General features: G+C 35.6%; 3 protein-coding genes and 1 long non-coding RNA gene across 10 annotated transcripts; 3 read left to right on the top strand and 1 right to left on the bottom strand.

Annotated features, from left to right (window-relative positions):
- Positions 1-3,399: 3,399 nt before the first annotated feature.
- LOC134278948 (uncharacterized) lies at positions 3,400-9,579 on the bottom strand. 5 transcript variants are annotated; one of them, XR_009994550.1, is made up of 4 exons: positions 8,629-9,095; positions 5,341-6,351; positions 4,862-4,887; positions 3,400-4,775 (listed from the first exon to the last, which is right to left on the bottom strand). XR_009994550.1 is itself a non-coding variant. In XM_062761255.1 (3 exons), the coding sequence occupies exons 2-3, from the start codon at positions 8,909-8,911 to the stop codon at positions 5,396-5,398; spliced, it is 1,239 nt and encodes a 412-aa protein (XP_062617239.1). In that variant the 5' UTR covers positions 8,912-8,914; positions 9,262-9,568; the 3' UTR covers positions 3,400-5,395. The 5 variants fall into 5 exon arrangements, 3 of the variants coding, with proteins under 3 accessions (XP_062617239.1, XP_062617240.1, XP_062617241.1); XR_009994549.1 differs by having other exon boundaries at positions 3,400-4,887; XM_062761255.1 differs by adding an exon at positions 9,262-9,568 and having other exon boundaries at positions 3,400-6,351; positions 8,629-8,914.
- On the top strand, positions 5,764-6,674 carry LOC134278949 (uncharacterized). The gene is made up of 2 exons (XR_009994551.1): positions 5,764-5,879; positions 6,154-6,674. It is a non-coding gene; the product is annotated as an uncharacterized LOC134278949 (long non-coding RNA).
- A 35-nt stretch (positions 9,580-9,614) lies between the features above and the next one.
- LOC134278946 (uncharacterized) lies at positions 9,615-17,288 on the top strand. Of its 3 annotated transcripts, none has more exons than XM_062761252.1 (4): positions 9,615-9,784; positions 11,944-12,001; positions 12,803-13,164; positions 15,360-17,288. In XM_062761252.1, exons 3-4 carry the CDS (start codon positions 12,804-12,806, stop codon positions 16,355-16,357), a joined length of 1,359 nt encoding a protein of 452 aa, XP_062617236.1. In that variant the 5' UTR covers positions 9,615-9,784; positions 11,944-12,001; position 12,803; the 3' UTR covers positions 16,358-17,288. The 3 variants fall into 3 exon arrangements, with proteins under 3 accessions (XP_062617236.1, XP_062617237.1, XP_062617235.1); XM_062761253.1 differs by lacking the exon at positions 9,615-9,784 and adding an exon at positions 11,137-11,721; XM_062761251.1 differs by lacking the exons at positions 9,615-9,784; positions 11,944-12,001 and adding an exon at positions 11,137-11,721.
- On the top strand, positions 13,171-15,363 carry LOC134278947 (uncharacterized). The gene has a single exon (XM_062761254.1). The coding sequence runs from the start codon at positions 13,185-13,187 to the stop codon at positions 13,866-13,868; it is 684 nt and encodes a 227-aa protein (XP_062617238.1). The 5' UTR covers positions 13,171-13,184; the 3' UTR covers positions 13,869-15,363.
- Positions 17,289-17,528: the final 240 nt, after the last annotated feature.

The following is a 17,528-nucleotide window of genomic DNA, read 5'->3' as shown; positions in this document are numbered from 1 at the left end:
TGAAAACTACTGCAGTGATAAGGTTTCATAAGTTGAGGGTTGTTGAAGCTCTCCCAGCTCCTGATAATGGACTCCGACGGTCTTTTCATCCATATTTATAACTTCAGTTTGTGAAGAAATGGCACCTTTCTTATTGTGTTGTTTTTCTGTGGTCCTTGTCTTTTTACTATATTGATAATAAAAACAGTAGGATTATTCTTAACTGCTGACATTCATGATTCCACCAAAATATATATCATAACATCTGATGTTCATGCTTTAACTTCAATTTATGTATATCGCTATTTATACTGAACATATTTCTTTGAAAAAGTTCAAGTAATCATTTTTCATAAAGATAAAAACTAAGGTGAATCGTCCCTCAACTAGAATCAACGAATCTTAAATTAATTTGTAATTGAATGTCTCAAAATGAAGGTAAAGATTGGATTTCAAGCAAATTATTTTTTTTGATGCATCTAATCCTGAGAGCAGCAAGAATAGAATACGTTAACAATAACATTTGAACAATTGATATGTCCCAAATAACAGCTGCATTTTAATTATGAACGGAAAAGTATAATGCAGAATTTTGCATTTTTTTCTCAATATACTGCAATACCTTTATTTTTTATTTTCCCAAAATTGATACTTGAGTTTGCAATCGGAAAATGTATCTTTTTCGTGGAAAACACGACAAATGAAATAAAAATATCTTTGATTCCTTTTGAGGTTTCAATTGTTTAACAAGAGTCGCTCCCCAGCTTTTCAGTAGATTTTTGTCTTTACTTCTTTTTAAGACTTTCTGCGTATATACTGATTTTAGTTCTTTCAAAATTTGGACTCTATAGTTCTAATTAAGCTATATTCAATTAAAACCCTAGATGAAATTCCAATAAAATATATTTAGTGAGGAACTATATTTTGATTCATTTTAATAAAAAATATTAAAGAGAAACTTTGAAAATTGATTTATTTGTTAAACGTATAGAGCACAAAAGGTCATATTAATTGCTCTGTAGTGCGAAAAAAACTTTTGGGTTAAAAACTGTGTTTTAGGATTCTACAAAAATATACTTGACGTAAAATTCTCAATATTCTTGTACACAGAAACCAACCTCCTTCACTGCTGATTGAAGAATACCAAAAACCATGGCCAATTATGCTAATCTTTAGAAAATTATGATTGAATAAAAGTTCATTTCATATTAATGTTTACATAATTTTTTTACCCGAAAAAAAATATTATAAATAAATATCTTACCAGTGAAAAATCTGGACCATTGTCAATGCTAAAATAACGATTATAGATAAACATAATGCTGCAAGCATCCCATAAAATCTCGTTTGGTTATCTTCTTCTTTCACCGATGGAACTGTAACAATGACAAGATGTAGAATATGCTTCACCACATACCAAATGTTTTTGAAGACAAAAGCATTAAAGCAACAGCTAGACAGATAGAGAGACAGGTAGAAGAGTGTACAAGAGAATAAGGAAAATGCGAGTAAAACCGACATGTTCAAATTCTGTTTTCAATGGTCATGTTCTTTTTTAAGGGGGGAGGGGTGTTTATTTATAAAACGTATAATGAATTTCTTCATAAAAAAAGATGTTATATATACTTTTTAGAATGAAATGGATAATTAATGTCTTTCTCTTTACTTTTTTATCATTATGTTGACCTCTACCTTCTTTACAGTTTCCCCCTTTCCATCCTGATTGGCAGCCACTCTCACATTGCCCTCTGGTGACGTCACACCCTAATCAAATATACCTTTGTTAACAATTAGCCCCTTCACCGTAACTGCGGTCCTACACTTTTGCAGGGCAAAATAAAAACGTTTGGCGAATTTTTATAAAAAATGACGTATATTAAACAATTACTTTTAAATCATATTTCACCAAACTAAATCATTTTGCCCTGCAAAAGATCACTACTGCAGTTACCGTGAAACATTCTACAGTTTACTATAGTTAACTATAGTACACTCTGACACTATGAAATTTTGATTTACTTAAATGATAACTTTGACACTTTGATTTACTAGAGTGATACCTTTGACAGTTTGATTTATGTAAGTGATAACTATAAAAATATTGTTATTTATTTGAAGGCTTGGAATTTCGTATCTTTCTTTTCAATAGTTCATGGATTGAAATGCCATGTATAAGTTGGATCTTTGTAGTTTACTCTAGCAGCTTAGCGTGTTCTACGTATGAACAATTTATAAAAGGAGGTAAATTATTGACATACAAGTTGATAAAACAGGAATATCAGCAATCTCCCTTTTTGTCTTCATTTCGTAAGTTCTATGGTCGATACAATAACCTTGTCAGAGAATAAAATTTATCATTGCATCAAATTATGACTGATGTTTTTCATACTAATTCAGGTATTTCCCGTAATTGTTCATACGTAGGACATGCTCTTGCATATCGAATAATATGAGAAACATAAAACCCGTATACAGCTGATCAAGATGTATTGCATGTTTATCTTTTCCATAGACAACGTTAGAGGATTTTAAGGACAGATGATACAAACACTTTTTTTTCTTTGGAATAGATTTAACATCATGTCATAAATATAGAAAAGAGGATAATTTATTGTTTTTTTCTCCCAAGAGCTGGAACATAAAAAAGACTTGGAAAATATTACTAATATTTCAATAAAAAAAACAAATATAGACAAAGAACACTCAGTAAAGGTTTACAGGTGAAAACAATTTTCAAAATATATTACTTTGGTGCTACAAGTGTAATATAAACTTATGAAAAATCTACCAAGCCAGGTGAATTTTATGAGGAAATACAAAATGATAAAAAAAAATCATCAATAAACTATAGGCTGATTTTTACCATTTTGCTTTTCTTAATAAAATTCGACCGGCTTTGTATATTTTTCTAAAGTTTAAATTACACTTTTAGCACCAAGGTATCATATTCTGAAATTGTTTTCATCTGTAAACCATAACTGGGTGTGTTTTCTCCATATTTGTAATTATATTGAAGTATTACTAATATTTTTCAAGTGTATTTCATTTTCCAGTTCTGAGGAGAAAAAATTCTAAGAATTATCCACTTTTCTAAACTTGTGACATGGTATTTGGTCTCTTCCAAAGAAGAAATTTTTGTTTGTATCATCTGTCCTTAATTTAAGATTTTTCCACGTTTTCATACAGAATTTTCTGTCCATTAAGGGCACTGGTGATAGAAATGTTAGTTATCATAATGGCAAAGGCACATTTTGAAATACATGTAGAATACATGAAATCAGTGAGAAAATCATACTTTCTCTCATTTATTTGTATATGAACAATTGCATGTAGTTTTAAACCAAAATTTGGAATCTGAAGATTGTACATATGATATGTTTAACAATGATTATTTCAATAGAATAGATCAACAACACAGTATTGGCAGTCTTTGTCATGGCTTTACTTTAATAATACATGTTGAAATAAAATTTGACAAACACTATATCAAATCAGTATATCATTGCATTATGTTATATGTGTGATCTACATCGACTTTGGTTAGTTATGATGTAAAATCAACACTCAATAAAATTATCAATCAGTCAATATTTTGAAAAATCAATACTTCAATCAAACAACACAAGAAACAACATATCAATCAACATTTTCAATCAATGAGTTTTTCAAACAGTCAATATGACAATCAATCAGTTCATCAATGTTTTCAATCACTCAATGTATTCAATAAAATTGTCAATTAAAATAAGCCCAATTATTGGCCACAGACCTGGAAGAAAAACAGTATCAGTGGCAGGCTTAAGCAAAATTCGGCAATGCACCGGTCAAGGTGTGAACACTTCACGTATCTATTTGTTAAGCCATGACGCTTTGGTGTTGTTTCGACAAATATAATCAGGGTTAACACTCTCTTGACAATCACAATCTGAAAAATACATAAAAGAACAGCAGAAAAACAGAAAGAGAATATGAGTACACACTAAATTAAGGGTTGGGAGGGTGGGGTTGAATTTTGTTGAAAAGAATTTCCAGAAAGAATTTGCAATTTGCGCGCGCGTAGTATGTATGCTGGTATTGACAGGGGATGGTGTCAAAGTTTAATAATTGTAAAGGGTAGTGTCAAAAGTCAGTGATGTTTAAATGTTGCAAGAGTTATGCCTCTTTATCTATGTTACAAAAGTTGATCTACTCATTTCTATAATACAACTTAACTCATATTCTGTTAAGTTTGATTATTTCAATAGAATAGATCAACAACACAGTATTGGCAGTCTTTGTCATGGCTTTACTTTAATAATACATGTTGAAATAAAATTTGACAAACACTATATCAAATCAGTATATCATTGCATTATGTTATATGTGTGATCTACATCGACTTTGGTTAGTTATGATGTAAAATCAACACTCAATAAAATTATCAATCAGTCAATATTTTGAAAAATCAATACTTCAATCAAACAACACAAGAAACAACATATCAATCAACATTTTCAATCAATGAGTTTTTCAAACAGTCAATATGACAATCAATCAGTTCATCAATGTTTTCAATCACTCAATGTATTCAATAAAATTGTCAATTAAAATAAGCCCAATTATTGGCCACAGACCTGGAAGAAAACAGTATCAGTGGCAGGCTTAAGCAAAATTCGGCCATATGTCTTCATGTATGATAAATAGATTAATATAATACATGAAAACATCCGCCACAAGCGGAAAAAAATTTTGCCCCAGTGCCATGACAGGGAGACTGTTTTTACACAGAGGGAGGTGGAGGATAAATACTGGCGTTACTGCGTATGATATGGAGTAATCCTTGTTGAATGGTGTTCAAAAATATAACCTGAGCAGTATTGGACAAATGTGTTCCATCGCGATATAGCTTTGATGTACATTGCTGTTGATCTGGGTATTTTATGTATGCACCGTTGCATGCCACTAAGAATGGAGCTAGGGATTTGTTAATTCTTATTCGGGCTTTCTCAGCAGCAATGTTGGATAGCATGTGTCTATAGTAATTTCTTGGGAGCATCTGGGACCATATGAAACGTGTGTTTGGTAGGAGGACTTGCAATTTAACAAAAGTTGATTTCATAAATTTTTGAAGCCTACGCAATGGCATAGTGCCTATACTATTGCCTCCACAGTGTAACAATATAAAATCAGGATGTCCCTTCTGATCAACTAGATGATTAACTGTTGGCTCTACATCTTCCCATACCATACCACTCTTACCAGAACAAAATACTGTTATGTTATGCTGTTGAAGATCTAGGTGTGTGTTTCCAAATTGCTTGTCAGCATAGAGGGAGGCATGATGGACTATAGATGATCCAATAATCCAAACAGTAGTTTGACCTGCAAACTAGGTATTCAGTTAGAATACGGCATGTTACAAGTATGATGATAACCATTATAATCTAATGTAAGAATTGAATGCATTAGACCTCCACCTACCTTTGGACTTAATGTCCTCATCAGAAACACCTTGTGAATACAAATGAGTAGCCCCACCTATTCTGAACGAGTGTGATTTGAATATAGATGTGTCTAAACCAATGAATTTCACGGCTTTGTGTAGGAGTGATGTGAACTGATATTTGGTGAGAGGTTTAGCGTTGATATGGCAGAAAAATGGGCCTTGTACTTGGGGTCGGATTGACAAAAAATTGTGCGCATGTTCAAATAAAGATGCACTTTGAGGACTGTATGTAATTTGTAATGTGGTACCCCTACGATATTGATCAGTTTTTGAACCTTTGATAAACAAGGAAATTTTTTCTTCATCAATGGTGAAGTCTTGGAAAGATAGTACTGGTGTAAAGTTACTGGTGAAAGCAAATTCACTAATACGCAGCAGTGCAAAAAATGCCAAATAAAACGCAGTTGAAAACATTGTGGCTTCATAGGTGTTTAAACAAACTCTTGGTAGAATTGATACCATTTGATGCAACATTTGTAGGGAAATTGGGGATCGAAGGTCTTTTGCTGGATTTAGCCTTAGGAAGCCTTCCAACATTTTCTTAACTGTAAATGCTTTAGTGTTGTCCAAACCCCCCTCTAACTGGATTTTGTAACTGATACCACTTAAGTAACATCTTGCTGTGGCATGTGATATATGGTTTGTATGGAGGTATGCAATGTAATTAATAATCTGATGGACTGGTGGAGGCCAAGTCAAGACAAAATTATATTTAGAGCGGAAGGTTTCAAAAGAGTTAATGAACTTCTGATATGTTGAAGCAGTATTTTTAGATACTGCTGCTTCGAGTAAACTTTCTACATGTCGTTTAAGAGAGTTGTCAATACCGGAGGTATATTGACTGGAATCTTGTCTGCCTGAGGAGCCAAGGTTATGAATCTTTCCCACTGAAATCGAGAAATTGAATCCGCGATAGAGTTTTGATAACCTTGAACATGGATAGTTTTAATCTGAATGTTATGCCTAATGCAACGCAATATCAATGGCCTTAAAAGTGTCATTACCCTTTCAGACTTGCTTGTTTGGGAATTAAGAATATAAACCAAAGCAATGTTGTTGGTATTTATCAATAATTTCTTTGCTGCAAAATAATCCGCCCAAACCCAAATAGCCAACAGAATCGGTACTAGTTCTAAAAAGGTGAAATCTCTTCGAATATCTGGGCCCCATGATTCTGGCCAGGAAATAACTGCCCAGTGATTCTGAAAAATTGCACCTCCACCGTAGGAACTGCAACTATCGGTGAAAAGGTTAAGGGACTCGTTACTTGACCAGGATAGTTCAGGGAATGGAGAGCGCCCATTGTAGTCTTTAAGAAATGTTAGCCAAACTTTAGCGTCCTCCTTAACGGCTTGGGTAACCTTTATCAAAAAGTAATGTTTCTTAATGCCAATTGTTGTATTGTAAAACCTGCGATTAAATGCTCTGCTACCTGGGATGGCTTTTGCAAAAAAGTTTAGGGACCCACAGAGTGATTCCATTTCCTTGAGTGTTACTTTTTTGGATGAAAGCAATGAGGTAAGCTTATATTGTAGTTCTATAACTTTGTTGTCAGGAATAAAGATTACCTGTTCTACTGTGTCAATCCCTAACCCTAAGAAACTCAATCTTGTACAGGGACCCTCAATTTTTTTTTTATCATTTATTGGGACACCTAGTTCACCACAGATTAGCTTAAATGTTTCAGCGAGTTGAGAACATTGTGGAGTATTATGACTCCCCGCAAATAAGAAATCATCTAGGTAATGAATGATGTTTTGATTTTTGGCTTTTTGTGCTACCAACCAGTGCAGGTATGATGAGAATTTTTCAAATGTTTAACAAGCTATGGAACAACCAAATGGCATACACATATCATAATAATATTTGTCTTGAATACACATACCTAATAAGGAAAAATCTGTATGGTGGATTGGTAATAGTCTAAATGCACTGGACAAATCCATCTTACAGAGTATGCCCCTTTCACATTTTTTTGAATCATGGAAATTGCCTGGTCGAAAGAGCTGTAGGAGACTGAACATAGAATTGGGTTAATTTGTTCATTGATACTATTACCGATTGGTGCTGACAGGTTTGAAATCAAACTCCATCCCCCATCTTTTTTAGGCAACACTCCGACCCGGTTGCACCTAAGGTTGGAGAAGGGGGGGGGGGGGGGGGCTAGGAAAAGGGCCTGCCATGCGACCTAAGCTTATTTCTTTTTTAATAATTGACAATAATTCTTGCACATGTTCCTTAGCAGACTTCATGTTTTTTGGTTGTAAATAGTCTCTAGGGCCTGCATAATTCAGATAAAAACCAGATGTAAGTAACAATTGGGCATCTTGAACTTGAGGGTACAAAGCTAGGTATTTCTGTAATACTGGGAGCTTAATTGGAGTAGAACCTAGGCGTGTTAAATCTTTGTGTTGGTGACTGGTATTGCCTTGGGCGATAGGGACGAAAATTCGAGTAAGATTGTTGGGCATAATTTTGCTGTCCTGCGGTTGGGCGAGTTAGATTTTATCTAGTGTTAGTAGTGTTAGACTGTTGGTAGTTGGTATTAGGCCTTGAAGATTGAGTAAGTGTAGACTGGTAGGCCCAGCAGTGTATACGTGGATGGGTCTTGTTACAGTGCATGCATGCATGTTGATAAAAACACTGTGATTTGGAGCATGAGCCTTTGAGATTGTAATCAAAGCATTTAAGTGATGCTTTTGGTTGTGGAGCATTGAGGCTAGGTTGGGCCTGCATGTATATTAGCCACAACTCTGCGTCGACTGAGCCGAAAGAAAGTGATGTATTTTTGGACATTTTGAGACGGAACTGTCTGTCATATTCAAGCCAATTAGCATTTACGTTTCGGCTGTAGCATAGGCGCACTGTGTGTATATATTTCAATATACCCTGAATATCTGTAGGATGCCTAGCTAGGTATATACTGGCGAATATTTAAAAGGCATCAACCCAACTTTGCATTGTAATGATTTTGGTTGTTTTGGTTTTTGGTTCGATGACCAATTGCCCTTCAACAATTGAGAATTTATGCATATCTTGATTATCTATTTCTGAAATAATGACTTTTGCCAAATCAATATATTGCTTTAACCAAATTTTTTCTTTGATGGCCTGGGGGACATGAACCCCAAGCTCATCTGTAACACTAATTAAAAGGTTTTCACCTGATGTCAAGGATTGCTCCGTTGTAATATCCCCTATGGAAATTGGAGTAGGGGTTGCCACTGAGGATTCCGAGTTCATGCTAGCTGCATGTGGGACTTCAGGAGGATGTGGGACTTCGGGAGGATTAAGGGTTGCCAGCGATGAATTAGCAGTCTGGCTGGCTGGCTGTGAAACCTGGGTTGCCGTGATCACGGGGGCCGTGGCTGCAATGGACCTTTCGGCTGGGGTCCTGACAGGCCTAGCATAGGGTGACTTGGATTTTCTTTTGCTACACCGCAACATTCCCTAGGAATTCGTAAGACTAATATATTTACTGTTATAAAATGCGTGGTAGCCTAAAGGCTAGCTAAGCGGGCCTGCACGGGCCCGACGAATCTTAACGTTAGGTAATATAATAAAGTCCTGAAGTGCAGTCTTTAGTGTGTTTCAAAATCATTTTTAAGCCATTATAATTGTTAATTCTTATTCGTAAACAGAATCACCTTAGTTTTTTTTTTTAAAAATTCAAACAAACCATGCAACAATGATAGCGGCGAATGCCGAGAGGATGATGGTGGAGCTGAAATCGGTTACCAATTTTATAAGCCTAAATGACGTCAACCAAATCAAAATAAATGGAAGTAAGTACGTACCGTAGCTTCGATGACCTAAATACTTTACCAAAATTATAGGATGGCTAATAAAGTTTGAAGGAATCCTTCGATGGCGGTTAGTCTGTTGAATTTTGTTCAGAAGAATTTCCAGAAAGAATTTGCAATTGGCGCGCGCGTAGTATATATGCAGGTATTAACAGGGGATGGTGTCAAAGTTTAATGTTTGTGAAGGGTAGTGTCAAAAGTCAGTGATGTTTAAATGTTGCAAGAGTTATGCCTCTTTATCTATGTTACAAAAGTTGATCTACTCATTTCTATAATACAACTTAAACTCATATTGAGTTAAGTTTGATTAACATCAATGAGGATTATCCAAGCGGTATCAAACAAATAACAGGTTTATGATCATAAAACATTTATGGGTACTGATTTTTAATATTTTTGTATTTGGCTCCCTTTCTTTAAATAGAACGATTGTATGAGTACCCTGCGCATGCGCAGTTTTTTTCTAGCGTCAGTCGCCATTTTTATAAAGTCACGGAGAAATTAACCAAAGAAATAAGTAAGTTGTTTGGTGTTTTACATTCTGAAAACACTTGGATATACATGTAAAAGACTTCATATAGAGCAACGGAAGTAGTGTGTGCACGGACAATTGCATTGTACCACGCATAACTGTGATTTCATCATTGTTTACATTGACTTATAAATAGAGACCATATTCGTCAGCGATTCGTTTGTTTACAATTGACAGACACTCGGTAAGCTTATATCGGCTTATTCCAGGAGGATTTAAAGTGACATAACGAAATACTGAGATAAATACGTGATATTATCTGAAATTTGACTTCTTATTGTAAAGCGATTGTTTAATACGACTTAGCGAGACAAGGTTTGTTTATCAAGTCACGTGACGAATGCGGGTGGTTTCGCTCCGATTACGTGTTCGCGCCGAGTGGTTTCGCGCCGATCACTTGTTCGCGCCGAGTGGATTCGCCCCGATGGGTTTCTACTGTATAACTGAAGATACGCTTATCGAATAGCTCTTCATTTGATTAATATTTATATTAAAGCCATATATGGCGTATGTACAATGAAAATTATTAGGGAAAAATTATAACAACTTATTATTTGTATCAATACTTTATAAAAAGATAGAACTTTTCCGTAAATTACAAAATCTAAGTCAATTGCGTTATAAAGATATTACAATTTAATTTGGATTCTCGGAATTTTCTCCGATACGGAAGAAAATACAAAAAATTTAAATAACACATTACAGAGAAGATAAAATCGTATTTTTAGATGAAACAAGGTGTTTTCCGTGTTCAGAATTATGTGAAAAGTTTTAATTTAAATGTTTGAAATATTTTTCTTTACTTAATTTTGTATTTTTCAAAAATATATTTTTTTGATCAGTTACGCCATAAATGGCTTTAAGATATTATAAAGAAAAGGCAATTGCGGTGTAATGGGAAGTCTTATAAATCGTCATTCAGAAGAATCCTTGTTCTACTCCTTGTTTTACATAATTTAATTTTGTAAATCAAATGAAAAACAATTACAACCTTCATTAAAAATTAAACGAGATTTGTGAAATATTTATTTTAACATTTAGTCTTTATCATTCCAAATTCGACGATGAAATTTGTTCAAATATAGTCATCATTTGGTTAAAAATGGCTTCACTATAAGTATTAATACAATATGGGAATATCATCCGACAAACTACATTAACGCTTGGGGTTAATTAATTAATAGGTACTTAGTTATATAATTACAGGTAATCGGGGGGGGGGAGCCATACTGTAAACTACCCATATCTTACCTGTAGATAAACGGGGCGAAACCAGTCAGCGCGATACCACTCGGCGCGAACAGGTAATCGGCGCGAAACCACCCTACACCTCACGTGACCACAGAATGTCAACACTGTGCATTGGAAGTTCCCATGTGCGGAGATTTGCTGCATATTTGGGCAACCACGGCTCTTCAGCTGAATTATTTAACATTACCGGACTTGCTGATGTGAATTTTTACGGAATCAGTGGTGGGACTGTAACTAATCCACGTCACTTGGAGCTGTTTCTGGAAGCCGTCCAACGCCACCTGCCGACCTTCCTGATCGTTCATTTAGGAGGGAATGACTTGGACACTACAGAGGACAATTCTGAATTGGTTGTATTAAAACTAATAGCTTTCCTTAAAGCTATCCTAAACCGATTTCACATTCAGAAAGTTACTGTAATGAAACTCCTGCCAAGGGAAAGAACCAGGCACATCAGCCCTTCTGTGTATAATAGCCGTGTCTTAAATGCTAACAGAATTCTAAAGGAACAGTGTTCCACAAGCAAGTTAATCTACTGGCGCTTGCGTGGGTTTACAAACAGTGTTTCTGACATTTATTTGGATGGCGTGCACATGAATACTATGGGTATGCGGAAGTATTTCCGCCAAGTGAGAGGGATTCTGTTGTCCCAGCAGATTTATGTTTCTACGGTATAGCCATGATGTCAGGAGCTTCTGGCTTTACTAAACATAACATTTAAAATATAGCATTATATTACACTATTTTCATTATTTATTAGGCTTAACTTATTTAATTTTATAGTGGGCTTAAATTATATTTATATTTCATCTTTGTTATCCTGTTATTTCCTTTACATGCTTAATGCTCTTGTTACTTGTCATGTATACTAATCATATAATTTGTATTTACAGCTATCATCAACTGTGTAAACTTTTACACTGGGTTTGCTTGAACTTTGCAGTCCCTAAGGTATTATTTTATTTCATGCTTTAACCCTTGTATCCCTATAATGCGGCATATACTAGGGTTTTTCCATTTGTATTAATGTAATAATTAAATCGCAGAGACCAATAAGCAGGCACTGGCGGCATACTACCACAAGCGCTATGGCCTTGTTGGTTTAACTCACCATAGGGCAACTTATGATTCATATTAACTGTGCAAGTGCTCTGGCCTTGTAAACCTAATTCTTGATCAATTTTGCATATTACAACAAGTGTCCTGGCCTTGTTAGTCTTAAATATGTTAGCAGCTTTGGCTGTATATTATAACAAGTGCTCTGGCCTTGTTATCTTAAATATTATAACTGCACTGGCTGCATATCACAACAAGTGCTCTGGCCTTGTTAGTTTAATTACATTGAGCAGCACTGGCTGCATTTTTTCAAGTGCTCTGGCCTTGTTTTAAATTTTAATAAATACAAGTGCTCTGGCCTTGTTAATTTATTTTTCCTACTTAAAAAACATTAGTTTCATATTAGTGCCCTGGCCTAAATATGATACAAAGATAACAGCAATGGCTGCACATGACCACAAGTGATTTCTGTGGACATAAATTCATGAGTTAATTTTATTGTTCACAACTCATATGCAAGCTTAATGATGAATAACACCTTATTATAGGAGTGAATTAGACTTAAGATTCAATTATCTAAGTTCATTATTGAATAATTTCACTATACCTATGTGTTGTTCATCTTCATAGCTTCAATTCAGATATATTGTTTAAGTTCAAACTTAGCATGTTTTCAATGTTCATCTAAATTTTTAGGATGGCTTCGAGACCAAAGAGGAGAAGAGCTTCAAACCCTGCTCAACCTGCGTTATCATCTCCCACCCCCCTGACTATGCCCACACCAGCATCCTTACAGACCTCTTCTTCACACACACCTTCATCATCACAACTTGACCAACTGGTGGAAACTTGCATGGCAGCCATCTTGCCCAAGCTAAAACAAACCATCACATCTATCGTCAAAGACGCTACAAGTACAAACCCTGGGCCATCCCAGCCAATTGAGACGCAACCACCTCCGTCACCTGAACCACAGCCATCTCAGTCACCAGAACCACAATTACTTCAGCCACAATCAGCGACACTACAGCTCATTACTGGAGATACCCCAGCTGCAGGTACGTGTGTTCCACAAGGGATGGCAAAACCCGTGGGATTAGGAGTCGACCCTAAAATTAAATCCAAAATATTAGCTGGGGAATTCATAAAATTTTCGACCCTATTACCCAAACCCCAACATGCGAATGACCAAGATTCTAAATTTCATACCGTTGAAAAAGAAGGACAGTTGATGTTTGTCAAGGCCAATGACACAACCAAAATAAGGTCAATAAGTAAATGGCTTGAAGCCTTCCATGTTTTTGTGTCTATTTACTGCTCCAAACACACATCTGAAGTTGGAAACTTAATGACATATGCACAAATTGTGCAAGGCATAGCTAAATCATGTGGAGATGATGCTGCACTGGAGTATGATGAAAAATTTCTCCAGTGGCATGAAGCCTCCTCAAAGTCCTGTCCGTGGAATCAAAAAAACCCTGAACTATTTCAAGACGCTATGGTCCTAGGGCTTGAAAACAAATCAAAAATCAAAAAGCAGCCCTTTCGTGCAACCCAGACTCGATACCGGCACTGTTTCACCTATAATAACAAAGGATCCTGTCCCAAGGGGAACAATTGCCCATACTTGCACATTTGCCAAAACTGTACAGGAAAACATCCCAGAACCACCTGTATCAAAATTAAAACAGGACAGCACAACTCTAAACAATTTACCAATGACACTCTCCGCAAATCACAACCTCCACCCAAAAAAGACTGATGAAATTACCACCCCGATCATAGTACCCAAACTGGCCAAATACCTTCAGGGATATGACATTTCGCTTAGTCAATTTCTTATTCAAGGATTTACATTTGGCTTTTAAATTCCTTTTCAAGGCACTCGCCAATTCCGCCTTTCTAAAAATCTCTCATCCCTGAAAGATAAATAGGAAGTTCTTTACAAAAAAATTGAACTCGAAATTCAGGCAAATCGTGTTGCGGGACCTTTTGATATCCCTCCATTTAAAAATATGCAAATTTCACCCCTTGGACTCGTACCAAAAAAGCAACCAAATGAATTCCGCCTCATACACCACCTTTCCTATCCCCAAGGATTATCAATAAATGACAACATCCCTCATGAACTTTGCACTGTGCATTACCAATCCATTCAGGATGCAATTAAAGCTATCAAAGAAATTGGGGTTGGCGCTTTGCTGTCAAAAACGGATTTGGAAAATGCATATAAACAAGTTCCAATTCATAGGGATGATTTTGAACTTTCGGGGTTCTTTATAGATGGGAAATTTTTCTATGACAAGACCCTCCCATTCGGTTTAAGTTACACCTGCAACCTATTCGATAAATTCAGCACATCCCTCCAGTGGATTCTTCAAAACAAGTTCTCAGTTAAACATTGTGTGCATATTCTAGACGATTTTCTGTTCATTGGCAAACCAAATACTTCAGAATGTCATGAAGCATTAGCCTCTTTTCATATTCTAGCTCAAGACATCAATTTACCAATAAAATCAGAAAAAACTGTCTGACCTACTACAAAAATTACGTTCATGGGCTTAGAATTAGATTCCCTGAGTTTTGAAGTCCGTCTCCCTGAAGATAAATTGATTCATTTGAGACAAACATTAGCAAAATTTAAGAATAAGCGCACAGCTACCCTTCGTGAATTATAATCTCTCATTGGACTTTTAAATTTTGCCTGTAGCATTGTACCTCCGGGTCGCCCCTTTTAAGAAGAATACTTGATTTAACAAGGGGTATTCAAAAACCTCACCACCAGCGTAACCTCGATAAAAATGCTCGGGCTGAGTTAGAAGCATGGTCAATCTTTGTGGAGCATTTTAATGGCCGGGCCTTTTTTCCCTCGGGAATTACCTGTACCTCAGAAACGTTACACTTTTTTACGGATGCCAGTAACTTAGGATATGGCTGTGTTTTTGGTGCTAAATGGTTTTTTGGCCCATTTGACACTTCATGGCAGGAACTTCACATATCAGTCCGGGAATTTTTCCCTATTATTCTTGCCATTGAAACCTGGGGATCATCTTTGTCCAATACGACAATTGTACTCCATTCAGACAATATCGCTGTTGTCCATGTTATTAACAAGCTAACCTCCAAAGACTCGAATCTCATGAAACTCATGAGACGCCTTATGGTTACAGCTCTAACCTATAACATACATTTTCATGCAGAACACATCCCTGGACTGTTTAATACTGCTGCTGATCTTTTATCTCGATTACAGATTCAACGATTCAAAGCCAGTTTCCCAGAGATGGACGAGAAAAGTACTTCAGTTCCAGAATCATCTCTTCATCTCTGAAAAGTACAGCAGATTTCCTTATCAGCAATTCCTTGTTCCAAGATTCGCTAAATTCATACAGGAACATAATTTCCCAACACAGAGATTTCATTAAAATGCATATTCATCCAAACCAGGATCCACTTCCACCATCACTGGACCATTTACTATTATATATCGCATATTGCTACCGCCAAAACCTTGCAGCCAGTACCACCAAAACCCACATTTCTGCGTTTAGTTTTACGTTTAAAATTGGTAACTATCAGGATTTAACTCAACATTTTCTTGTCAAGAAACAACTACTAGGCTTCAGTAAACTCAACCCTTCTTCCGACACAAGGCTGCCAATCACACGTCCAATTTTAACAAAATTAATTCATGTTCTACCTCTTATAACCAACTCTGCCTTTATCAGAATAATGCTGCATGCAATGTTTCTTTTGGCATTTTACGCATTCCTTCGAATCGGTGAATTGACAAAGACTGGCAGTGTGAAACAACACTATATTCTTGCACGACATGTGAAATTTATTACAAATAATCAGTCTGAAAATTGCATTGAACTGACAATACCACACTGCAAACATTCCAATAAATCAACTATTTTACAAATTCCACAAAACATCAATAAACAGTTATGCCCTTATCAAGCCTGCAAAAATTTCTTATCTGTGCGTTCTCACCATTCCCAAGACGAACCTTTATTTTCATTCATGGATGCCACATCAGTGTCTCGGAAATTTTTTACAGACCACATGCAATTAGCTTTGTCCGCTTTTGGAATCCCAAAAAACCTATACCAGGCTCACAGCTTCCGCATTGGGGCAGCTACTACAGCAGCAGAGTCGGGTTGGTCGGATATTCAAATCCAATATATGGGACGCTGGAAATCTACAGCATTCAGGAAATACATTCGAATTCCGGTTCTTAAACTATAACGCGATACACATGTACTTTCAAGTTTGTGTTGACTTCCTTCTTTGTGGTTCCATGAAGTCAGGAGCTTCTGGTCCATATGCTATCTGTATATATTGCACACAATCAATATTTGGATCATGAAGTCAGGAGCTTCCGATCCACTTCCTATCTGTATATTGCACACAAATCAATATTTGTATCATGAAGTCAGGAGCTTCTGATCCACTTCCTATATGTATGTATATTGCACACAAATCAATATTTGGATCATGAAGTCAGGAGCTTCTGTTCCTTCTAAATCAGCTATATTATACTACAGCTTTATCAATAACATTGTACAATTTGTACCTCTATCTTTATTGTCAAGTCAGTTATCATATTTGGTCTCATTTTTACTTATCGATGGGGCAGATCAAAACAGCAAGCAGTTATGATCGGTGGCGGATGTGCCCCATCTTTTCAATCATATTCAGTATATTATGTAAGATTTGTATGTACATCACATTTTTTATAAGTATTGCATAATCATTTGTGATATATGTTTAGTATGTTTTGCTTTGTATTATTTGATGTCTACTTAAACATATGACTTGTTTGGTTATTTGTCATATTATGTTTTGCTTTGTCTTATTTGTATGTACATATACATATGTCTTGTTTGATTATTCTGTCATTTATTTTAGTAAATAAATGACCTCTTCTATTCCTCTACTGAATGTTATGTCTTGTCTATAATATGGAGGTGAAGTTATTCGGGTACCCATAAAACAGGTTTATGATCATAAAACATTTATGGGTACTGATTTTTAATATTTTGTATTTGGCTCCCTTTCTTTAAATAGAATGATTGTATGTGTACCCTGCGCATGCGCAGTTTTTCTAGCGTCAGTCGCCATTTTTATAAAGTCACGGAGAAATTAACCAAAGAAATAAGTAACCACCGCCCTCCCCACCTCCATTTGTATGTACATCACATTTTTTATAAGTATTGCATAATCATTTGTGATCTATGTTTAGTATGTTTTGCTTTGTATTATTTGATGTTTACTTGAATGTATGACTTGTTTGGTTATTTGTCATATTATGTTTTGCTTTGTCTTATTTGTATGTACATATACATATGTTTTGTTTGATTATTCTGTCATTTATTTTAGTAAATAAATGACCTCTTCTATTCCTCTACTGAATGTT

The sequence above is a fragment of the Saccostrea cucullata genome, unplaced genomic scaffold (genome assembly GCF_032062105.1).
Source record: "Saccostrea cucullata isolate Sc308-1 unplaced genomic scaffold, CSIRO_AGI_Scuc_v1 ctg6114, whole genome shotgun sequence".
Classification (NCBI taxonomy): domain Eukaryota; kingdom Metazoa; phylum Mollusca; class Bivalvia; order Ostreida; family Ostreidae; genus Saccostrea; species Saccostrea cuccullata.
This window is presented reverse-complemented; position numbering and strand designations above follow the sequence as displayed.